Source organism: Peromyscus eremicus, chromosome 10 (assembly GCF_949786415.1).
Source record: "Peromyscus eremicus chromosome 10, PerEre_H2_v1, whole genome shotgun sequence".
Taxonomy (NCBI): domain Eukaryota; kingdom Metazoa; phylum Chordata; class Mammalia; order Rodentia; family Cricetidae; genus Peromyscus; species Peromyscus eremicus.
In genome coordinates, this window is record NC_081426.1 from 30,277,471 (window position 1) to 30,302,921 (window position 25,451).

Here is a 25,451-nt window from a genome sequence, read left to right on the forward strand (position 1 = left end):
GCAGCACTGATCTACGTATAAACACAACTATTTAGAAGGCAGCTTGACACCATACACATTTCACAAAGCAACAGTAGCTGGTTCTCACAGGGCCTAAGACCTCGCCAAACATGGGCTCCTGACCAGTTTGCAGCACCAAGCCTGAGTTCTCCACCTTATTTTTTAAGATAGGCTCTCTCACCAGGACTGGGGTTCACCGCTTAGGCTATAGTGGCTGGCTAGTGAGCACTGGGGAATCCTTCTGTCTCTTCCTCTCCGGTGCTAGGATTACAGCTTACTGCCATTCCTTTTTTTGTTTGTTTTTAAAATGGGTGCTGGGATGAAACACAGGCCCTCATAGGGCCTCATTTTTGCAGAGCAAGTACCTTTTGGAGCTCCTACACCCCCTGGAGGCACTTCATCAGTTCACTGACTGCATCCCTCCATTCAGCCCTAAGTCCGCAGGGGCAGACTTGCACATCACTAGCCCGATACACATAACGACTGTTCTAGGGTGTTTTATGACCAGATTGGCACCAAGCCACATCCTGTGCCCACTCCAAACTGTCACAAGGAATGGTGCTGCTAGACCAGCATGGTCCCCATTCTCCTGTGTGGTGATGGGAGTGTTCTAGAGCCATGCTGTCTGCCCTGCCACCTATCAATATGAAATATGACCATCGTGGCTTAATTTTAAATGACAATCAGCGTGAAGCTGAGTAGCCACATGTGGGCAGAGGATTCATAGTTCCACTGCCCTTACTTGGGCCAGGGCTCCTGCCCTTTCTGTTTAGCAGGAAGTATTTGCACAGCTGGTCCTCTGAGGGACAGAGATTGGCTGTCTAGGCAGCAGTCCTGAGTCGCTGAGGCCATGCCGGAGAGAGGGTGCTCATGAGAGCAGGAGCGGAGTAGGAGGATGCAGAACTGGAGAAGCCAGGAGAGCCAGAGCACAAGCCGGGGCAATCTCGGTGTTTGGTTCCTGTGCTCCTCACAGAGCCTGCTGCTGTGGAGCCAGCAGGGAAAGGAAACACTGAGGTGGAGGATGAACCAGGGACAATGGCTGCCAGGGTTCCCATTGCACCCACCCTGTGCTGGTGAGTTTTTTGTCAACCTGACACAAGGTAGAGTCATTCTGGGAAGAGGGAACCTCAACTGAGAAAATGCCTCCATACAATTGACTTCTAGGTAAGCTTATGGGGCATTTTCTTGATGATTGATTGACACAGGAGGGCCCAGCCCACTGGGGGTGGTGCCACCCCTGGATAGGTGGTCCTGGAGTACATAAACAATTTAGCTGAACAAGCCATGGGGAGCAAACCAGTAAGCACCTTCCTCCATGGTCTGTGCTTCAGTTCCTGCCTCCAAGTTTCTGCTTGCTCCTGCTCTGACTCCCTCAGTGACAGACTGTGACCAGGACATACTACCCATTCTCACCTCAAAGCTGGACCCGCCCCACCTGGGTAGATCTCGGTGAACCTGTTTGTTAGTTCACCTAAGGTTGTGTCTCCAGGACCAGGATGTGACCTGGCCTAGTGTATCATGCCATGTGGCTTGCCTCCTCCTCATTCCCTCTCAGGGGAAATGGGGTCCTCATAGGGACCTGAGAAAGGCACCACACACACACCTAGGGGTACCTAGCTGAGTATGTTGAAGAGATGCCTGTCCCCTCCTGAGCAGAGCCTGTCCTGTCGGTCACCCTTAGGCTGGCTATGGCTCCTGGATCTTTATATCACCTGCTAGAGAAGAACTTCATTTGCCTGGGTAGCAGGTCGTAGGAGGGGCTGGACATGTCCTGCAAGGCCACATCTTTCAAGATGCATGAGAAGGTGTCCTCACTTCCTACCAGAAGGTGACTTGGGTGAGGCTGGATTCTGGACTGCAGTTGTAGGGACATGTGGACATACCTAACAAGGGTGATGTCTATGTTCTGGGTGTCCAATGACATTTCTTCCAGGGAGCCCTGCCGTGGGGTCCTGAGCCTGCTTTGTTATGCGATTTTTTAAAACCTGAGATGACTCCAGTCCCAAAGGACACAATCATCTCTGAGGCTTCTTACAGCCATGCCTCTGTTGGGTGGATAGCCCCCTGGTCTTGAGCCCAGCTTCATCCTTCCCTGCCTCCATCCAAAGCTGCTGACCCTACCTTCACTCCAAGCCCCGCAGGCAGTCCTCTCATCCCTGTGTGTTCTGGCTTCTGGGAGCTGTTCTGGATCAGGTCTGCTCCCAGCTCTACTGACCTTTCAGGCTCCCTGGCTGCCTCTTCAGAGGTGAGGAAGACCACAGATCACACTCCCTCAGCTTCAGGCAAATTACATCAGTTGTGGATCCTTCCAGAAGCTAGGCTTTTCCTCCCAAAGCAGACAGAATTCTGGGGCGGGGAGATCTGCTCTCCTGTTCTGTTCAAGGGCTGAGTGGGGGCTGCCTGGTGCAGTCCCAGCTGAGAAGCCTGTTCCCAGCACAAGGGCACATCTGACCAAAAGAGGGAGGTTCGTGTGTCCCTGGGCACCCATGACTGAACCGGGCTTCAGGAATGACAGAGGTCACCTGCTTTCTTTCCTGAGCTGAACACCTACTAATGCCCCTCAAAACGAGTATGTTATGTGTATGGTATGCACACACGTGCGAGTGTGAGTGTGGCTGTGCATGTGTGGAGGCCAGAGGTCAACTTTGGATGTCATTACTTGTTTTTTGTTTTGTTTTGTTTTTTTTAGATTTACTTACTTTTGTGTCTGTATCTTGCCTGCATGTATGTCTGTGCAGCATCCGCATGCCTGGTGCCTGGTGCCTGTGTAGGTCAGAAGAGGCATTGATCACATGGCACCAGGGCTGCAGATGGTTATGAGCTGCTATGTGGGTGCTGGTAACCAAACCTGGGTCCTCTGCAAGAGCGAGCAGCCAATGTTCTTAACCACCCCACCACCTCTCTGCATCCTTGCCTTGGTTTTTGTTGTCGTTGAGACAAGGTCTCTCATTATCCTGAGGCTCACTGATTAGGCTAGGTCAGCTGACCAGTGTGCACATGGAATCCTCCTGCTTCTGCTTCCTCAGTGCTGAGATTACAAGTAAGATATATCTCATAACTATCTCTATAGACTGTTGTATTAGCTATGTACCATGAGGAAAGCCTTCACGTGTGCTTCTGTGCAAGTGCTCATGGAGTCCAGAAGAGGGCACTGAAGCGCTTGGAGCTAGAGTAGTGGTTCTCAAGTTGTGGGCCTTGACCCCTTCAGGGATCGCATATTGGAAATCCTGGGTATCAGATATTTACATTAAGATCCATAACAGTAGCAAAATCACAGTAATGAAGTACCAACAAAAATAATTTTATGGTTGAGGGTCACCACAACATGAGGAACTGTATTAAAGGGTTGTAGCATTAGGAAGGTTGAGAACCTCAGAGCTGGAGTTACAGGTATTTGTAAGTTAGTTACTGCAACTGAGCTCTGAACGCTGATCCTCTGTTAGAACATTCTTAACCACTGAGCCATCTCTCTAGCCCCTGGGGGAATCACTAAACTCTGAAAAATGGAAGTGGAATTGTATAAATGAACACAGCACACACATATTGCTTTAATTAGACAGTCATTTGCTGCATTGTCCCTGGGAGCAGCGAAGCATGACGTCATGGTTTTGCTAGCGTTCTCAGGAGTCCTGTTGTATTTGGGGTTGTGTCATATGAAATGTAATTAGAGAAGGGCAATATTCACAGGGCATTGGAATCTGAACTGACAATGCTATCTTCAAGAAACTAAGCTGGGCATGGTGGGTCACACCTCTGTCGCCTCTAATCCTGGCTCTTGGGAGGCTAAGGCAGAAGGATTGGGAGTTCAAGGTTATCCCTGATAAATGCAGAGTTCAAAGCCAGTTTGAGGTACACAGGGGAACCTGTTTCAAAAAAAAAAAAAAAAAGAAAAAGAAGCTGTGTTGGCCAGCATATAAGAGGCTGAGGCAGTTGACTGGTGAGATGTTGCAGCTTAGGGGAGTCATGAGACTCAAGCTGGGACTTGGGATCTCTAAGCCCTGCCCTCAGTTCCTGGCATTCTCCTCTTCTCTACCTTCCACAAGTCAAAGTCAGCAACACAGCATGTGGTGTGGCCATCGTTAGAGGTGGGTGGTGGGGAACAGCCAAAAGTAAACAATAGTTAGCACAAGTGTTTGTGTGCTGGTCAAGCAGCATAGCTCACCACTAATGCCAGGTCAACTTTGGCCAAATGTGTGTTTGGAAGGATGAAGAGCTTAACAGAGGAAGGATGGAGAATTTAACTGAGATCATCATGGTCCTCAGGGAAGCCAAGGCACAGGCATGGGCGGGGCCTCAGAGGCCTTCTTGTCCCTGGCTCGGGTTGTGAAGGAGGGAGCCTGAGCATGAAGGAGAAAGAGGTGACCTGCTCCCAGAGCCAGGACAGAGATTAATTAACGCCCTCCACCCTCAGTACGGCACAGACCAGAGTCAGTGCAGAGGGCTCAAACAGAAATGAGTAAAGGCATTTTGCATGAACTGTGACCCACTCTAGAAGGAAATATCTGCACTTAGGTTTGGAGCCTGGGGCACGGTCCACATCTGCATTGTATTGCTGTGGAGTGAGCTGGCCAGAAACCTGTGCAGATGTCAACCCCATCTGTCCTCTTAGAAAGAGTCATTCTGAAACTTAGGTTGCACTGCTTCAACTTCAGACAAAGTAGTGCGCGACGTTCTGGAGGACTCCTTCATAGCCAACCCTTTCTTGACTCCAGCCTGAACCAGCACCCCCACCCCCACCCTCCCTAGACTCCTGTCAGCTCACACAAAGCAGGCCTGAAGCCACTGGAGGACAGAACACCTCTTGATGACAGGATGATAGGCTAACACAGACTGGGTTGACTGGCTGTAGACATTCCCACACTTAAAATGTTCCAGGCCATAACAGCCACCTTTCCTGTCTCACGGCCACCCTGCCCTCTCTTCCCCTCCCTCAACTCCCTTTATCCCCCACCCCGCCACCCCGTTGTTCCCAAACATAGCTGCCCCCATTCTTGAGCCTAACAATTCAGCACTTTGCTGCTCTGTCCCAGCCCAGGCCCTTATAGCAGGAGGCTGTCCCCAAGTGTCACAGTTATTTTTCTAGTGCTGTGACAAAATATCCAGACAAAAGCAATCTAGGGAAGATAGGCTTGTTTGGGTCCACAGCTGGAGGGTTCAGCCCGTCGCTGTGGGGAAGTCACAGAGGCATCTGGTCACATCATACCCACCATCAGGAAGCAGAGGCTAATGAATACCTGAGCTCAGACAGTTCTCTCCAGGACCCGAGCCCAGTGAGTGGTGCTACCCACATTTAGTGTCGGTCTTCCCACCTCAACCATATCTTGGTACAGGTATGCCCAGAGATGAAATAAACCCTTCACAGGTCGTCCCATCAAATTGACAGTTAGCACCTACCACACCAATCAAACCCATCCCCAAGGATAGCTTTTCTTTTCTCAGAAGGGACTGTACTTAGAGGCCCCAGGGCCTGGTAAGCAGATCACCTGTTGATTGGTGGAGTCGGACAGGAGGACTGAGGCTCTACCTGGACTCCTGTATTCTGAAGAGGCAGCTCACCAAATAGGGGAAGCTGTTTTGGCAGTAAGCGGTTTTGATTTTTTGTGCAGTCCAGCTGGTGTCTGGTGGAGGTCACTGCTGGCTGGATTGGATCGCAGTGACCATGTATGTGGAAGGGGCTCCTGATCAGTGTATCCTACCAAGAGAAGGACGCTGGTTGCAGCCCTGGTAGCCCTGCTGTGTGTCAGAGGCAGAGGGGAAATCCTGGAGTTTGTGAGGTAGAGGGAAACCCACGATGTTTTAGGGATACCTTCCAGAAGAATCCTTTAAGGCTTACGCGAGTTTTAAAGACATGGGTAAATGGGGATGGTAAGTGGAGAGGGGTCATGCCTGGCAAGGGATTGCAAAACCCAAAGCTCTGAAGGGAAGGGACGAGATTAACGCTGGGCTCTTGAAGCATGGCAAAGAAACGGACCTGCTTGGCACAGCTCCTAAAGGGAGGACCCAAGTTCGCTTTCTTTCCACTCTTAACGATATCGACACCCTTCAAAATGTTTGCTGAGTGATCAGAAGATGACAAAGCTATGAGGATCGTAATACCAATGACAGGAGATCTTGCTCCCTGAGCCTCAGTTTTCCTTTCTGTCAAGCAGGCCTGTCTCTGGCTCTCAGCTTTAGAAACCAGAATTCTAGGTTTGGGATGAGCACTGAACGCAGCTGAGCCGAGTCCACGTGGGCGCTGAGTCCAGCGGCAAAAGCAGGTCAGCGAAGGGTCCTGGACGCTGGCCCTGACTCGCGGCCCCGCCCAACCTCTCTTTGTTCCTCAAGGCCCCGCCCACTCTGCGTAGCTCCTTCTTTATTGGCTAGAGGGCGGGGTCTAGAGGCTCAGAGGGGCGGGGCTCTGGCAGTGGGCGGGGCCTAGCGCGCCTGCGCAGAGTCCTCCGGCCACAGCTCGCACCGGCTGTCTCTGCGCCGGGCTCCGACAGGGAGGCGAGCACTGAGCCGCGCAGGGCCCCGCCCCGGGCTCCATTGTTGAGGCAGCCGGCTCTCCGCGGGCTGCGCTCCTCTCGGCCGCCCTGAGCGCACGAGCCACTAGATCCTGAGGTGAGGCGGCGGCGGCTTTGAACCCAAAAGGAGCCAGGTGTCCCAGGGTGTCCCTCGTCAAGGTCCCCAGGCAGGGCGCCCCAGACCGGGCAAGGTCCCTAGACAGGACTAGGTAGGGTCTTCATGGACGGGTAGGGTCCCCGAGGCCCTTCAGGGTGCTAGACAGGGCTGACCAGGGTCTCCTGACAGGGCAACGTCTCCGGACAGGGCAAGGTCCCTATACAGGACTACACAGGGTCTCCGGGGCCAAATAGGGTCCCTGGACAGGACAGAGTCCCCAGGGCCAGGTTGGGTCCCCGAGGCCCTGTAGGGTCCTCAGATAAGGCTGGGCAGGGTCGGCGGCCAGGGGTGGTTTTTTAGGGACTGGGCAAAAATCCTGGCATCGGAGACCTAAAGGGGCAGACCACGTCTTCGGACTCAGGGCAGTCGCTAGGCTGAACTGTGGTCTCTGGCTCGGCGGTCGGCCAAAGTCGGTCAGAGCGTGAGCTGCCGGGGTTGTGGCAGCTGCCTCGCGCTTCAGAGGGACAGGGACCCCTAGGGGACTAGACCAGATGGACCTGAGTACTCGCGAGTCCATGCGCCCTGGCATTGTCTCGCTGCCGGGTGGCACCCAGGGCTCCCATGTGTAGAGCTGGTTGACTGTCACCGAGAGGGACTTGGGAGGGACTCTTGTGTGAGGCCTCTCCTTCCTAGTCCCCTATGTGATGGGTGGCTCCGGAGGTAACTACGTGGACTTAGTGTATGGGGAAGCTTGTGGATGGGGAAGGCTGTTTCTGTCCTGTATTGATACGACTGATTCTTCGTGTGTCATTGAGGGTGACAGCGTGGACACGCACGCGTGGGATCCTGGTCCCCCCGCTAGTGTGTGGAGGTCTTTCCTGTGTCCCATGGCTTGTCCGCCCAGGCTTTGCCCACCCAGTCCCAGCCCCTGCTTTTGGGTGCGCACTGGACACTGGTGTTTCGGTGATAGGAGCCAAGCCCTGTGCGTGCTGGGCGCAGTTGGCCTAAAGTGGACCATGGCCACCGGGTCTTCAATGTATTGGTATTGTCCTTGCCCAGTGAGCTGAAGCGCCGCGGGGTGGGGGGGGGACAATGGTGGGGGCCGGGGGTGGGGTGGGTGGGGAGAGACACGCTGCTGCAGCGGGCTCCCGAGTAACCTGCCCACGGATCCCTGTCCTTCACCCTGAGGGTCCTGGGATGGGGCTGTCACTGTGCTGGGAGCCGCGAGTCCAGCCTTGGAGTTTCTTTACTCCAGCCCTAGGCTTGGCGACCCAGGAGCCCTGCTGATTGGAGGGAGTAGCGCCTCTCTGCCCTCTGCTTCTTGATTTCTTCCGTTGGGAAGGGAAAAAAAAAAAAGTCTGGAAAGCCAGAGTTGACTTTGTAGCTCCCAGCCAGCGCCTGGCAAGTGGAGGAAACTCTCCCAAGAACTTGGCGGGCTGCAGAGTGTGTTTGAATCAAGAAAACCCACACCCAGGGAACCAGGCCAAAGCAGTTACAGTTGGAGATCAGATTTATGAAGGCAGCCCTGGGGTGAGGTCTAGGATGCTGCCCCTCAGGCTGGGCCCTCCTCAGCTACTAACTAAAGTGGAAACCATTCATTAGTTACCGATTCTTCCAGTGCTTTAAAATCCGTTTGTCACGTCTCAGGGATGATTTGTGTGTGTGTGTGAGTGTGAGTGTGTGTGAGTGTGTGTGTGTGTGTGTGTGAGCGTGTGTGTGTGTTGAAATCAGGACAATGGTTTTCTAGGGTGTAGAGGGCAGGTGGCAGTTGGAGCAAGAAGTTTCAATAAGCAACCTGCAATGTATTCTTAAAGATAACCCATGTCTAACAGCAGGGGCACAATGCAAAACTGAGCTGCTAACCATCATGGTCTCCTTATAAGAGTCACACTTAGTCTCTGCTCTCACCTGCCTCTACCCTTCTACCAGCTCATCTCTGGGTGCTCAGCTGCAGTCAGCCCCTGCCTCTCAGTACTTTCTCTCTGAGACTTCCTGCGTTAGTCCTGTCCTTCAGGACCTAGCCTGTGAACTAAAGGGACATTGTGAGTTTGGACCAAAAGTGGTTTCCTGGCATAGCTTGCAACATGCTCTGATAGACACAGACCCGGTTTGTACCCAGAGCAGGCAGGAGGTGGGGCCAAATGAGAGGCCCTTTGTCTACACCACGAATCCAGGTATTTTCATGTTGTTTTAAAGCTACAAAGCCTTGACTCTCCAAAGTCGTTTAAATTTTTTTTTTTTCCTGTCTGACTGGGGTTTGTTTTATGGTGTAGAGTACTTGAACAGGTTTATTGAGTCTAATTTTGGCCCTGAAGTTGATTTACTGTCTGTTCCTGGGTAGTTTCTTCTTTATGTTTTAGCCTTCTCACCTTTAAGGGGCTTAAACTAGACAACTTTTAAGAACATTCTTGGCCCTTAAACCCTTCATTCTTTTAACCAAATATAGCAGAGGGAAGTTGGCCTATGGCAAAGGTATAAATAAAGGAGCTATTTGAAAAATGTAGTCTAAAGAGCAAGTTACTTCCTTGCTTTCCAGTTTCTTTTTACAAAGGTTGTACAAGGGCCAAGAGAGGCTCATGGTCAAGGGTGCTGGCTGCTCTTGCAGAGGACTGGGTGTGAGGTGAGTCCCTATACCCACATGGTCTAGCTCTAGGGTATCCAACGCCATCTCTGGCCTCTGTGGGCACTGCATGCATGTGGCACACAGACACACAGAGGCAAAACGCCCAGAAACATTAAGTAAAATAAATAAAAATAATTTTTTAAGGTGTTGGGTGTCTTGCACTTTAAGGTGATGGATTTTCTAAGGTGATGGAAGCTTGCACTTTTTGGTATTGTCTTGCATACTTTTTTAAAAATTAAAATTAAATTTTATTTTATTTTTGGCCTTTTTAAAGACTTACACACATACACTTCTGTGTGTGTGTGTGCACATGCTGGAATGTTTTCGGAGGTCAGAAGAGGGCATCAGATCCCCTGGATCTGGAATTGCAGGCAGATGTGAGCCTCCTGATGTGGGTGCTGGAAACCAAATTCTGTCCACCGGAAGAGCAGCAAGCACCGCTGACCATGAGCTGCCGCCTCTCAGTCACTGCTCCACTCTCCTCCCCAGCATCACTCCAGCCCTCTGCAAACCCTTTATTCTCGTGTTTTGTTGGCATCTTCACTGTATCACATTCCCCCCTTAATGAAGTCGTGGGGTGCAGCTCTGTTTCCTAGAGCATCTGCTCGTCTGTTGTCATATGAAGTCTGCCAACTGTGTGCATTTCCAGGTCCCAATTTATAGCTGAGATTGTATTTGGGAGACTCTGAAACAAATGGAATTTTGAGAGTACCCTGAGTGGATATCCCGAGCTCTGTCTAGATGTTGAAAACCTCATTTGATCCTAATGCATGTAAGATCAAATGACGAAGGGGTTCTAAGGAGCAGAAACCAGCCCTTCAATGCTAGTTCGTGTGTCTATGTGGTGAGGTGGGAATTCAATGTGCAGTGTTTCTTCTGGCTTGGTGTCGGTCTATAGAGAGGACATAGTTCTCTCTGCTGTTTAGACAATGACAGGGATTGAAAGTAATCATGGCAATTCTGTCCAAGGGTGATGCTCCTCACTGCAACATTTACTCAGGATACATATCTCCTTTTAATTTGAATTTCTTTGATCTGCTCAGTACTCCACATGATTTGCTGTGCTGGGCAAGTTTACTTTATGAGGCGTCTTTAAAGTCCACTGGATTTTCTCTGTGGTTTTCTTTTCTTTCTTCCTTTTTTAATATTTAGCTTAACTCTAGCCTTCTGAGGCCCATTGCAATGAGTACTTTCCATTCACAGCCGCCTTGATTTCTGTACAGAGAAAGCGATAGGGGTCTCTGTGGAGAGATTGTGCAGGGACAGGGGTAGATTTTGACTGTTTCGTTATTGTCCTTTGCCCATGTTCACCCATCACCTGAACATACCACGTGGGTTAGGTGCCATCTGTCCACACAATGTCTGGGAGATTTCTGGGGCTGCCAGGAGGGTTTTAAACCGTGATGTCACTTCCCTTTTTCTGTAGTTTGATACCTCTGTAATCACCATATATCCCTCACATAACAGCGGAGGAGTGATTTTTCTCAGACTGTATGTCTAAGTCACTACCACCCAGAGTTTCCCGGGTTACCTTTTCCATCATTAGGTTCCGGTGTCTGTTATTGTAGTTGGTCCCAGAAACTTCCTGTGTGTTGACAGGATGTAGATGTCAGTGGTGTTAAGGATAGCTTCCTGTAGTTCTCCAGGAGGAGACTTAAGTTAGATTTCGGCCCTAACAAGGCTTTTACAGTCAGGTTCTCTCAGCTTCAGTTCCTTGATCTGTGCAAGTGCATTAGGTCTTAGTAATGCCTTAAAAATAAACAAACAACAAGGAGTTTATTTGGATTATTCGGAAGATTCAATGCAATTATACATATAAAGGATATTTTAAGGTTGTAGAATACTACGTTGCCAAAGTTATAAAAGTATGCTGCACTAAGGATTGAATTCCTCTGCTTTTCTGTACATGCAGTGTCCTAGATGCGGTGTCAGGAAACTTAGCTTAGCATTGTTTTACATCCTGAATGATCAGTACCATTTGAGAGACATTTTGAGGAAATCATCAAGATTGAATTCCAATTTTATATGGCTCATATGAAAACGTGTGTGTGTGTGTGTGTGTGTGTGTGTGTGAGAGAGAGAGAGAGAGAGAGAGAGAGAGAGAGAGAGAGAGAGAGAGGCTGAGCTTTGATTGTTTCTACAAGCACATTTCTTTCTTTTTCTTCCCTCCCTCCCTCCCTCCCTCCTTTCTTTCTTTCTTTCTTTCTTTTTCTTTCTTTCTTCTTTCTTTCTTTGTTGAAACAGGGCTTCTCTGTGTAGTCCTGACTGTCTTGGAACTCACTCTATAGGCCTGGTTGACAGAGAACTCAAGAGATCCGCTTGCCTCTGCCTTCCAAGTGCTGAGGTTAAAGGCGTGTACCACCACCTGGTTTACAAGCATCTTCTTTTAATGGCTGATTTCTTCCTTCCTTCCTTCCTTCCTTCCTTCCTTCCTTCCTTCCTTCCTTCCTTCCTTCTTTCCTTCTTTCCTTCTTCCTTCCTTCTTTTTTTCCCTCCCTCCCTCCCTCCCTCCTTCCCTCCTTCCCCCCTCCCTCCCTTCCTTTCTTTTTTTCGAGACAGGGTTTCTCTGTGTAGCTTTGCGCCTTTCCTGGATCTCGCTCTGTAGACCAGGCTGGCCTCGAACTCACAGAGATCTGCCTGTCTCTGCTTCCCGAGTGCTGGGATTAAAGGCCTGAGCCACCACTGCCCCTCTGATTTATTTCTTGATGTTTTGGTTCCTAAGGGACCTTACTGGAGACTGGGGAAGGCAAAGGTCAGGGCAGTCAAAGGCCAAGGCCAGGAAAGTAGCCACTTGTTGCAACTCAGTATCCCACTAGTGAGGAGCAAGTGCCAGGGTGAGTCCAGCTCTTGTAACAGGTTTGCTTGGAGCAAGCCATCTTGGAAGGCATACAGTGTCTGAGGCCCAGCTGTGGGGCCTGTCCCCATTTCTTCACCGACTTCAAATGAACACTTTTGGGAATCTAGTGTTGCAACAGGAGAACACAGAGGCTCACAAACTCAGCAGTGGGCTTCAAATATTTCTGTTTAAAAATGCAAATATTAACATACACCATCCTGTGTGGCATCAACAGACACACAGAATTTCTGCGGTGTGTGGAAGCACAGTGCTGGGGCTCAGTACTGCGACCAGTCATTCAGACAGGAAGAACCAGGTTCAGTTCAGCAGGAGAGCAGACCTGGACTCCAGCAGAGCACGGCCAGCGTTTCCTATGGGGATTGATGCTTCAATTTCCCAGGAACACTGGTAATGCTGGACTTACAGGGTAAAGGAAAGGCAGTGCATTATGGGAAACTTAAAGTTTGTAATGCTCTAGGCAAATCAGAATTCCAGAAATCTGTGATGATAGGGAAGACTGAGATTTGTTGTTCTGGGTGGAATATTGCCATTCCTCCCTTTTGTGGTGTGTGTGTGTGTGTGTGTGTGTGTGTGTGTGTGTGTGTGTGTGCCTGAAGCTGAACCCAGGACTTTGGGCTTGCTAGGCAAGTGCTTTGCTGTTAAATGAAATCCTAGCCCCCAGCCCTGCCTCTAGCTTTAAGGAAGTTACTGAATACCACACTGCTGGATGCTCTAGTTATTTCACAACTGATATCACTGGATTAGTTTCCTGTTGCTGCTCTGACTACCACACAGTTAACCACGTCAACTAACACACACACACACACAGTCTCACACTGTTCCTGCAGAAGTTGGCAGGGTAGCGCTGCTCAGCCCCACAAGAGTTGCTGGAGCTCAGTGTGTTGTTGGCCCTTAGGTGTTTCTTGAAACCATAGGAGTAGGTTCCCATTTCTCCCGCCAGCTCTGAAAAGCCCTTCCTTCCTTCCTTCCTTCCTTCCTTCCTTCCTTCCTTCCTTCCTTCCTTCCTTCCCTGCCACATGTGACCTTCAGATCAGACTGTGGCTTCCTGTCAAAGATGTGTGATATTCCTTATGCACATTGGTCTTCTACCCAGAGAAAGTTCCAAAGTCGATTTGAAGGCTGATGTGTTTAGATTGACCACCTAGATAATCCAGGAAGAGTCCGTTTGCCTTGTATTGTGACAGTCACAGTTTCCAGGGTTTGGGCATGGGTGACTGTAGCAGTTAGACCACTGAAGTCTCCTGGTCCTCTGACTGCAGCAGCCTGTAAGATTGCTTTGTTACTCACCATTCACAGACATGTAAACTGAGGCACCAACACTTTAAACAAATTGTCAAGGACACAGAGATTCCATTGTGTTTGTATGTATGAGTGTATGTGTGTGTGTGTGTGTGTGTGTGTGTGTGTGTGTGTGTGTCTGTATCTGTGTCTGTGTATGCATGAGGACAACTTTCCGGAGTTGGTTTGCCCTTCCCATGCTGGGATCTGAGGATCAAACTCGGGTTGTCAGGCTTTTGTAGCAAGGCTTTTTACCCTGGAGGCAGAGGCAGGATGTCGTGAGTTCCAGGCCCCCTGGGCTACATTGAGAGTTTGAGGCCAGGTTACATAGGGAGACCCTGTTTTGAAAACAAAGACATATTGTTCTGACTTTCTGTGGAGGTTTACAGTATTGGAGATAGATCAGCCATGTTCAGCTTGGGTTTGTTTTGGAGCACTGATGTGGCCTGCTGAGATCGGAGTTTTGCCAAGAAGTCCTTAGAGAGATTCTGTTGGAAGAAACACCCAGGTGGGGAATTTGGGACCTTGCCTGCTTGCGGTTTAGATGGAGGACCCTTGTTTCTGGAATGGACTCAGCTTAGTCAGCTCAGCTGTCGGTCACACTCCAAGGGTCGGTCGGCATGTCCGCTGTTTCAAGGTGGAAGGGAAGCCCGGTAAATAATGCCTGGGTCTCCTTAATGGGAGGGAGTCAGTGTGTCTCTGGGCAAGGGGGCACTCGAGAGGACCACCAAGTGTAAGACCAAGCATGGCCCTTTTGATTGTTTCTCATATATCCAGTTCCTTGCCCACTCCTGTCTCTGTGTAGTAAAGGACAGCTCTGCTCTGAAAGGAATTTTAGGAGGAACCAGAATCAACCGGAATCTGGGCTGGGGTGTAGCTCAGCAGTGCAATGCTTGCCTAGGGTACACGATGCCCTGGGTCTCACCCTCACCTCTGTAAGGAAGAAAAAAAAGAATAGCAATAATAAAAAGAGCCCAGACCCTTTAATTTTAAGATAGAACCCAAGCTTCATGGACTGAGGAATGCCCTGAACTCCTGTGCAGATGTTTTGCGTGTGGGCGTGTGTTTCCTGGGAGAGGATTTACAGCTTTCCACATGTCTTCAAAGTGGCTGGGCTCCCTAAAGTTTAGGAATGCACACTTAGTACTATCATCTTGTCGGTCAAGTCTCAGATTTTTGTTTAAACATCAAATACCCATTTTAAACACAGTTACACAAGCGCACAGTTTTAAGAGTCAAAAGTTCTTCAAAGCTTAAAACAAAAACATAGCAGTCAACCCTACCCTTGTCCACCCCAGCTCTGATCCCTAGGGGCTATCGCTTTGAATGTTTTAGCAGAGCAGGGCAGGGAAAGAGAGGAGAGGCAGAAGGGAGAGAGGAGAAGAGAAGAAGGGGGACAGCGGAGAGAGGAGAGGGAGGAGAGAAGCAGGGAGTGGGAGCAGAGAGAGAGGAGGAGAGCATGTGAGAATGTGACCCTGGAAGGGGAGGGTTGGGGCTACCCCCTATGTCCCCAACCCCCGATGCCTACTTCTTTGCCCCGCATCCTCCTAAGTATAGTTCTATGGAGTAAGAAATCCGGACTTGGATCTTGTTTTGGTTCTTGGTTCTGAGCGATGGAGGTGATAGGAACATCTTCTTCTAATACCCCATCTCAGTGCCCGGAGCATCCAAGGCCCTTGGCATTACTGGAGCGATAGGATTGCATAACAGGGAGATTGGCGGCTTCAGGCTCAGGGCTGGCTGCCAGGAGCTTCGGGGCAGGATGAGGGTGGAGAATCTCAGCCCCACCCCCAGCCTCTGGGGAGCACGGGCTAGAGGCTGAGCTGCTCAGCAATGACCAGTGCTGTAACTAGTCAGCCTCCATGATGGAACCTCTACAAATGCCCCAACAATGGACTTGCCAAGCTCGAGCTCGCCTGCTGTAGATGTCTGGGGATAACAGGGAGGCAGCTGCGCCCAAGGAGTCCTTGGAGCACTGTGAATTCCTTTTTAGGAAGATCTTCTCAACTTTTCCTCTAGATCCTTGTGTGAAATGTTTACCATTATGTTTTAAATTTCAAAAACTCCTATAGTCCTCGTAGGGGGAAGATATGTGGTATATGCGTACACATGTACACGCACAGGCACACGCACAGGCATACACACACATACCATCCTGGCTTCAAAGATACAGTCAGGTTCCTTAAAAGCTACTTTATTTTCTATTTGCATGTAAAATGTCTGCACTTTTAAATTTTTATGTGTCAGCCTTAGTATGGTCCGCTCCTCAGTGCAACTCCTTTGCTGACTTTCGTTGTTGTTACAAAGATTTCTGTGAAGTGTGTGACTTGGAAGGGTTCTTCCTGATGTGTCTGTCAACTGGGACTCAGTGATGCTGGAAACAGAACACAGTGTTCTGCGGGGCTGGCGAGACAGCTTAGTGGTGAAGAGCACTTGCTGCTCCTGCAGAGGCTGGAGTTCAGTTCCCAGCACACACATGATGCACTTGCAACCCTCTGTAACTCTGCTTCTAGGGGACCCAGTATCCTCTTCCGGCCCCTGCCAGTACCAGGCACAAACATGACACACAGACAAACCATGCAGGCAGTTTTAGTACTTTCCATTGCTGTGATAAAGCACCATGAACAAGGCAACTTACAGAACAGCGCTTCTCAATCTTCCTAATGCTGCGACCCTTTAATACAGTCCCTCGTGTTGTGGTGACCTCAGCCATAAAATTATTTTCATTGCTACTTCATAACTGTGATTTTGCCCCTGTTATGAATCCTGGTGTAAATGTCTGATAGGCAAGATATCTGATATGTGACCCCTATGAAAGGATCATTCAACCCAAAGTGGTCACGACCCACAAGTTGAGAACCAATGTTATAGAAGACAATGTTTGTTTGGACTTAAAGTTCCAGAGGGATAAGAAACTATTATAGTAGGGAAATGTGGCACTAAGTGGCAGGAATGGGGGCTGGAGTAGGAGGCTGACAGCTCACGTCTTCAACTGCAAGAGTGAAGCAAAGTGTGAACTGGAAGAGGCATGAGGCTTTAGATCTCAAAACCCGCTTTCAGTGACATACTTCCTCCAGCAAGGCTGTTCCACTTAATGATCCCAAACAGTGCCACCAACTGAGGACCAGGTGTTCAAATGCCCAAGACTATTTCAGGGGACATTTCTCATTCAAATTGCTACACAGGCAAAATCTCATACACATAAAAATGAAAATAAAATAATTTAAAAAAGAACATAGACACTCTGACACAGTGGAATTACGAGAAGGCAATTGTGTGGCCGGTAGTGATATTGGTTTGTGACTAACTTCTTTTTTTGTTTGAGTCAGGGTCTTGTAGAACCCAGGATGGCCTCTAGCTTATTTTGTAGCCCAAGCTGGCCTTATTCCTGATATTCCTGTCTCTACTTCCCAAGTGGGGGTGTAGTGGGCATGTGCTACCATGCCAGGCTGACATTTCATTTATCTCTGACTCCAAATCTTCTCAGACATTTATCATTGATTGGCTCTTGTATGTCATCAGATAATAAAGGGATCAGTGTGTTGTTCACTTACAGGCACATTATTTTTTTTATTCCTTTTTTTTTTTTTTTTTTTTTAGGCATTATTGAAAGGAGGGAACTGGCCCTTGTGCTCTCTCCCATGCTAATGATGAATCCCTAACGCCAGTGTAGTGAATGTTACTAGCAGGTGGGGGCTCTGCTAATCACGGGCTAGATGAGATGGGGAGGCGTTTCTGATGAGGTCGGTTCCCTGATGGGAAGAGACTCAAGAGAGCATTCTTTGCCTCCATACATCCAGGCTTCCAGATGCTGAGAAATATATTTCTGTTGTTCAGCCACCCGGAGTGTGAGATTTTGTTATGGCAGCTGGTAGACAGATATAGACACGGTTCTAGAATATTGATAGTGCCCTAAAAATAGATACAGCTTTACATTCTTTTGTCTATAAAGATGGCAGAGTGAAACCAGGCTCTCTGCATCAGACAGCTTCCTGTCTTCTCTTTTCCTATTGATGATCTACAGCTAAGTCATACGTGATGTGTGTGTGTGTGTGTGTGTCTAGCATCCCTCAGTCTTTTCCACTGTTGAGGTGCAGGGTAGAGTTGCAAGCCTGCTTCAAGGCTCATAATCTGGGTGTAGACTCCAAGTTAGCATTCAGCTTCTTAGTCACCATCATCAACTCATAGTCAAGCCAGTAGCTTCAACCTTTTTCTAAAGCACTTAGTGGCTCGTGCTTTTCAGTGCCCCTGTCCTGGCATGTGCTGCTTCTGCCCTTTCATCCTTTATCACCGTTCATGCCTTTACCACCATTCAACATTGCTCTGTGATGTCCCAGTCAGAGCTGCCTCTGAGCGTGCCGCGTCCTTAAGCCTTCAACTGTGCCTCTTTGGACAGCACTTACCTGTGAGCTGGACTAGTGTAGTGCTTCTGCCTGTGAGGCAGTATTAGATTCTGTCATTATGATAAAGCACTGACTCTTGTGTCAAATGCCTTGACTCTAAGCAGCGTAGCAGCAGTCTCAAGGCCTTTCTGGGCTGCTCTGGAATCCTTGCTGCTTCCTTTTGAATGCATCCAGGAGGCTATATTCAGCTGAGCATCCGTGGAGGAGTGTGTTCATTCATTGTGTTACTGTAGAGTTGCATGGTCTCCCTGGACCATCCCTGGAAAGGTCATTCCCATTCTTCTGGAATAAGAGGCTGTGCTATGCTGCTCCTAGTTCTCATGAATTAATGGCTATGTCTGTGGACTGAATTCCTAGGGGTGGAATCCAAGGATGCACACATGCACAATTTTGATTGGCACGGGCAGATTCCCTTTATCAGGTTCTGTTTTATTCTCAGAATGTGGGACTGCCTGTTTCCTATCCCTTGACCAAATGTTTTATTCTTTGCCATGTTATAGGTGGAAAATTAGAGAACACAATAATTTTATGGGTCTTGTAGTGTGTGTTAGACTAGGACCTGAGTTTGTCTTATAATTTCAGAACTTGTTTGCCTCCTGAATGCTGCTGTGAAACGAATATATTGCCCTGATGGGTCAATAACTGGTGAATTTAGGTGTGTGTGTGTGTGTGTGTGTGTGTGTGTGTGTGTGTGTGTGTGTGTATGTGTGTGTGTGCATGCGTGTACATGTGGAGATCAGAGGTCAACCCCAGGTGTTTCTTAGAAGCCTTTCAATTTATCTTTGGAGACCAGGTCTCTCATTGAACCTGGAGCCCACTGACTTGGCCAGTCTGTCTGGCCTTTGAGCCCCAAGGATCCTCCTGGCTCTACCCCCATGTGCTGGGATTTTAAGAGTGTGCCATCACCTGGCTCTTTTATGTTGTTGCTGGAGATGGAGCTGTGTCCTGTCCTCCTGCTTTCATGGTTACTGAATGAGCTGTTTCCCATCTTCTCTTCTAGAGTGCAAACATTTTTTTTTTTTTCTAAAAGGTAATTTCAGATTTAGAGAATTAAAAAAAAATAAAAAAACATTAGGTACAGACTTGAAAATGCACATCTGATAACTAGACAGTAGGGCTGAGACACCTGTCAGTGCATGCAGACCAGTGCCTGGGGCTCCCCAGCTCTGAGAAGTCTTTCTGAAACATTGCGATTTACCCTGCCTGTACTAGTGGCCACCGCTTGCCCTGCAGGCTTCATGGGGCAGCCCCTGTATGAAATGCATGACATCAGTTTTTGCTACTGAGTATTTACAGTAGCTGGAGCCTCCTCCGTGGGTCACTTTTGTGCTGTGGTTTCCTGGAGGAAATTGTCTGCGGCTCTCCTGTCCAAACCACATAGCCTATGTCAAGGTGTTGCTGATTTTTGCACACTGTCAAAGAGGTGGCCTAGGTAGGTGAAGTTGGTTGTGAGGAGGTCCTGCCATGGTAGGATGGGTGATTGGTGATCAAGAAGTCATGGACGGGTGTTGTGAAGGCAGTTGTCCCTCAACCCACTCTCTCTCCTCCCAAACCATCTCTTCCCATGCTTTAAAAAACACTTTTTTTTCCTTGAATTAAAATCAAACAACCATTTGGCTGTTTTGTATGCTCTTCTTTGCTGATTATCTGAACAGAAAGTGTGGAAGCTTCTGTGTGGCTCCAGTTAAGACACAAACTGCTCTTAACTAAGACACTGACACAATCACCCTGCCTTGTCATCCTCCCTGCCAGGCTTCCAGTCCACCTGAGGCAAGGGGCATTTATCCTGATAGCAATGAGACAGTATACCCTTGTGGTTAAAGGAACTTCCCAGCCCCATGGTCCACAAGTAGCACAGTAGACGAAACACAGAAGGGTGGAATCTGATAGGTCTTGATCCCAAATGGACTCTTTCACCCATGCAGGTGGGGCTTGACTGACTGTGAGGTACCAGCATTTGGAGGCAGGCTGGAGTGAAATATGCACATCACACCTGACAGGAGAGAACTGCGTACTGGTCACTGCCTTCCTCTGACCTTTTCTTCTTTGATGTTGACACCAAGCCGCTCTATCTTTAGAGAGTGTGAAGCACCTGACCAAATGTTCAGGGTTCAGCTGCACAGTGTGTAATGCAGAGACACAACCTTCTGGAAGCAGCTCATGGTGATGACTTCTGTGGATTAAGTGGGAAATTAAACCCTAATAAATACACATGTTTGTTAAGAGAATACAAGGGCAGATACATCCTGGAAGAAAAAAATGCAAATAGTATATTGAATAGAGGATTAGTATATCTAGTACATAAAGAATCCCCAAAATTCAACAGTGAAACAAACCATTCAATTAGAAAATGTAAAAAAATAAAAACAAAAAATAGAGAGATAGTTCACCAAAGAGGATGTGCAGGTAACCAGTAAGCACACAAAAGACAACCATCGTGGGCTGGGGATATGTCTCAGTGGGAGAGTCCTTGCCTAGTACGTGTGAGGCTCTGGGTTTAAAACTTCAGAAAAACAAAACCCACAACAACAATACCAAAACTCTCCACAGTTAGCTATCACTAAAATAAAAAATAGTAATAGTAAATGCTGTGTGAAGTTGGGTCACAGGTGCTGGTAGGAAAGGAAAGTGGGGCGGCTCTCCAGAGACATGTTGGCAGTCTCCTTGAAAGCGAAATCGGGAGTTGTGTGAATGGGCAGCTGCACTTGAGGCCATTTATCTCAGAGAAGAAAAGATATGGTCACTCAAAACCTGTTCATGTGTATGCACAGTAGTTTTATTCTGGAAGCATCTGGATACCATTCAAGGGCAATGGTGAGACAAAACAACCGTGGTCCGTGTGCGTGGTGGATGGGAGACGGGTCGAGTCCTCCTGTCTTTCAAACCTCTGGCACTCTTTTTTTTTTTTTAAAGATGATTTAGTTTCAATCATGCACGTGTGTGTGTGTGCGTGTGTGTGCGTGTGTGTGTGTGTGTGTGTGTGTGCGCACACGTGTGCACATGTAAGTGTGTATGTGCATGTGAGTATGTTGTCTGAGGAGGCCAGAGCTGTCAGATGCCCTGGAGCTGGAGTTAAAGGTGGTTATGAGTGACCTGACATGGGTGCTGGGAACGGAACTCAGGTCCTCTTTAAGAACAGTATGTGCTTTTCACCTCTCAGCCATCTCACCAGAAGCCGCATTGTTTTTTCTCCCCCTTCTCATGTCTGTGTTTGATTGGACTTCGTGTTACCTTTCCTCAAATACATCTTTTTAGGGATGCATGTGGCTGTGACAGCTGATGCCACTTTTTGTCTCTCTACCTCAGCAAAAACCTCACAGTCGTCCCCCACCCCCCACCCCACTGCGTTAGGACAGTCTGTCTAAGACACAAAGGAAGGAACCTTGGAAAGTTATGAACTTTTCCAAATACAGTTGGAAATTCATAAATTGCTTTCTGTGAGGAAGCTGTGAGAGATTTCTGTTTGCAGTTTTAAAGTCAGGAAAGACTCCCAGCCCCACAGGGATTGTGTGGCACAAAGTATTGGCTCTAGAGTCAAAAGATCTTTATGTCTTGCTTCTAACAAGAGGGGGTATTCTTGGAAAACTCACTGAATTTTTGTGAATTTGGTGTTTTTATTTTATTTTAAACTATGTGTGTGTGTGTGTGGGGGGGAGGTTATTGCATGTGAGTGCAAAGTCTTCAGAGGTAAGAAGAGGGTGTTGGGTCCCCCTGGAGCCAGAGTTCCAAGCAGTTGTGAGATGTCGCATGTGGGTGCTGGGAACCAAACTTGGGTCTTCTACAAGAGCAGGAAGTGCTCTTAACTGCTGAGCCCTTTCTCATCCTCTTGGTTTTGTTCTCAATGAAACTGGAGCTAATGAAGCAGTGTGTCCCTTGAGATCACAGGAACAGCAGGTGAGATACACCGTGACACTGCTCTGCAGCCTGTAAGGCACCGCATCTATGGGGAATACAGCTGTGTAAACAACTTTCCCGGAACTTGAAGAAAGCACATCACTGCCTGAAGACCTGAAAGGTACGAGGTGGTCTTGCCTGTGACCCCCTGGGTGAAGTCCAGCCTGAGACAGCCCACTTAGGTCTTCGTGGCAAGCTGCACTGACCTCAGACACCTGCCCCACAGTACAGCCTGTGTGTGGTGGGGTGCCTCGAGTGGGGCGGGGCAGGCATGCACATTGTGCCTTGCAGATAAAGGCCCTCTCAATCTCCCTGCTCTCCAGGCAGTCTGCACTCCTAGGAAGGAGGACAGGAGAGAGGAGTCAATTTCTGGTAACCTGCCAAAGCCTTCCTCAGCCAGTCTGCTCACAGAGTGACCCGCATGACAAGTAGAAGACTGTGAGAGGCAGATGGATCATGTCAGCTCAGTGCTTTGTGGCTTTTGTGGCCTCAGAGCAGTCAGTGACAGGGCTGCCAGCTTGTTAGCTTTCCGGGGAATGCTGGGTCAGCCAAGAGGCTGAGAACTGAAGGGAACACAGGTGCCAGGGGGTGGGGTGGGGTGGCATCCAGGGGGACACCAGAGCCCTCTCTTCTTATATTAATACATGTCTTAGCCAGCCCAGGCCTCATCTGTGGCAGTCCCTGACAGCAAAGGGCCTCTAGAAAGATTAGTGATGCAGGAGAAGGTGTGAGGTTTGCAAGAAATGAAGGCTTGCATTATTATTTGTGGAACACATGCAGGTGTGAAACACCTTAAATGTTCCCTCAGCTGGTGTGTGTGTGTGTGTGTGTGTGTGTGTGTGTGTGTGTGTGTGTGTGTGTGTGTCCACTTCCCTTTCCATCTCCTAAGAACGGAGAAAGTGACTCCTCACTTACTTCCTGGTCGGTGGCTGGAATTCCTTCAGTAGCCCCTCTGTTCTGAGTTAGACTCTGCAGCTACAGTACCATCAGCATTTCTGTTTTGTGCCCTCCTTTGTCTGTCCCCGGGGCTCAGACCAGAGCCAGGACTCACACCGAGGGAGTAGAGTGAGCAGAGCTGTCTCGTTTTGTGCCGCTCTGCCCTCCATATCCACCCTGTTTAACACGTAGATCTGAACTGTTGCTGTGCTTTGGGATGTGTGTAGGCAGTGTACTTTCCCTGTGGTTCAGACATGAATTTCCTCTCAGAATTCCTCAGGCTCAGTTAGTCCCCAGGCTTCTGGCAGGGAGCAACAGGAAGTATTTTGTGTAGAAGCCTACACTCAAATCTCTCTTCACCTGCGAGTTTATTTGGTTTGGACTGGAATAAATCGAAGACCCTGGTTTCTTTATCCCAAAGAAGAGAGCAAACACTCATGAGGCTGCCTTGTCTGAGCCATTCTCTAGTGCTCAGAATCTCAATGAGCATGTTGAGCTGGGCCAAGTGTGTGAGCGCCTGGGATGAGGGCTTGTAACCCTGGCTTCATCTGGGGGTTTCTGAGAAAAGCACTCTTGCCTATATGGCAGGCCAGGGGAGGTAGAATCTTTGAATGTGGAGTGTAGGGAGCTGTTGCTTTTAGGGTCTCTAGATGGTTCCTGTGTATACCAGAGGCTGAGAACACTTGGTCTGAGGTGAGCTGGTGTCACAGGTAAAGGCATTGCTACTGCCTTTCCCCAGCTGTTCCTTGCCTCAAGTGATGCCAGCATTATGCAGACAACGTGGGAACAGCTTACCACTCTATTCTGCTGGAATCTTCTCTGAGCACACTCACTGACTTTCACTCTGTTCTGACCCCTCTCCCCTCTTTCCACAGAGGAGAAAGTTGTTCATTTTGCAGGACCACCATGCATCCCACTTCAATGGTGCAGGATAGCCCTGAGTATGAAGTGCTCAGCAGATGTTTACTGCACTCCTGTCCCCCCAGCACTGTGTGGGACAGTTTATAAACAACAGTACTGCCTTAGCAAGCACTGGTCCTCAGCCTCGCCAAATGCCGTGTAATTTTAGGTTTAAGCTTGTCTACACCTCATTGCTTCATCTATGAAATGGGTAACGGGCCGTGGCTGTCCAACAGGCTTGTCTGAGGCCTTTCCTGCAAATGTGTATAAACCACTCAACTCAGTGCCAGCCCCGGAAGCACTCAGTGAGGGTGTCGTGGCCCCACCACCCTACTCATCCTTGTCATTTTCCAACATAAATACTGAGAATTTGTTTTAGTTTTCTTTCTGTTGCTGTGATGAACACCAGGAGCCAAAGCAACCTGAGGAAGAAAAGGGTTTGTTTGGCTTACGCTTCCAGGTTCAAGTCCATCACTGAGGGAAGTCAGGGTAGGAGCGCAGGCAGGAACCTAGAACAGGAAGCGTGGAGGAATGCTGCCTGCTAGCTCGCTCACTGGCTCACAATCAGCTTCCTTTCTTACACAGCCCAGACACACCTGCCTAGGGGTGGTGCTACCCACAGTGTGCTGGGCCCTCCCATATCCATCTCAAACCAAGACAGCCTCTCCCAGACACAACAATAAACCAATTGGATTGAGGCAATCAATGAGGTTCCTTCTTCCTAGGTGACTCTAGGTTGTGTAAAGTTGGCGATAAAACCAAACAGGTCAGAGGAAATAAACTTGTTAAAGATAACACATCCTTAGCTCTTGAACCGTATTTTTATTTTAAATTTTAGCTGGTAGCTTGGTTTACTACTAAAATATTGTACTCTAGAATACTTGAATTTTTAAACAAATATATCTGAAGGATTTTATAATTGGGCAATTGCTACTAAAAGCTGATTTTAACCTTCATGAGTGAGCAGCCTGACATTTGGTTCATTGCTTTGCTTTCTTCTCCTGAACTATGTGCTGTGAGCTCCTTGACTAATGTCTTTGTTGATGTTATATTTCTGTGAAGAGACACCATGACCATGATAACTCTTTTTTTTGGGGGGGGGTCTGAGTGAGACAGGGTTCCTCTGTGTAGGTTTGGAGCCTGTCCTGGAACTCGCTTTGTAGACCAGGATGACCAGATCTGCCTGCCTCTGCCTCCTGAGTGCTAGGATTAAAGATGTGTGCCACCTGGCTAGTCTTATAAAGGAAAATATTAATTGGGGCGTGTTTACAGTTTCAGAGGCTTAGTCCATTATCGTCATGGTGGGAAGCATGGTGACATGCAGGCAGACATGGTGCTGGAGAGGTAACTGAAAATTCTACATCTGATTGGGCAGGTGTCAGGAAGAAAGAGAGATGCTGGGATTGGCTTGAGCATTTGAAACTTCAAAGCCCACCCTCAGTGACACACTTCCTCCAACAAGGCCACACCTTCTAATCCCTATCAAGTAGCACCACTCCCTAATGACCGAGCATTCAAATTTATGAACCTATGGGGGCCATTCCTCTTTAAATCACCACAACCATGAATCCTGGAACATTGTGTGTTCATGAAGGAGTTCGTGAAGAGAGCGCAGGAGAGGCTATTGGTGAAAGAGCAAGCCAGTAAGCAGCACACCTCCATGACCTGTGCATCAGCTCCTGTCTCTTGCCCTGAGTGCCTGCCCTGCCCTGACTTCCTCCCCATGAAGGACTGTGATCAGGACATGTAAGCTGAAATAAACCCTTTCCTCCCCAAGTTGCTTTTGGTCACTGTTTTATCACAGCAACGGAAATCCTCACTAAGACACTGTGGAAGCCTGAAGAGGTTATCAGTTCTCCTGGAACTGGAGTTACAGATGGTTGTGAGCCTCCAGGTGTGGGTGCTGGGAACTGAACCTGAGTCCTCTGCAAGAGCAGCAAATGCCCTTTAGTATTGAGCC

The 25,451-nt window shown here is 48.7% G+C and overlaps 1 protein-coding gene across 4 annotated transcripts in view; it reads left to right on the plus strand.

The window, feature by feature from the left end:
• The first annotated feature begins 6,427 nt into the window (after positions 1–6,427).
• Afap1 (actin filament associated protein 1) overlaps positions 6,428–25,451 on the plus strand; it is a 111,804-nt gene continuing 92,780 nt past the window's right edge. For 3 of the 4 annotated variants that reach the window (XM_059275757.1, XM_059275759.1, XM_059275760.1), the window contains exons 1-2: positions 6,428–6,600; positions 19,687–19,924. In XM_059275757.1, the coding sequence (XP_059131740.1) occupies positions 19,891–19,924 (34 nt within the window). In that variant the 5' untranslated portion in view covers positions 6,428–6,600; positions 19,687–19,890. The remainder of the gene's footprint in view (positions 6,601–19,686; positions 19,925–25,451) is intronic. The other variant, XM_059275758.1, reaches the window with a different exon arrangement.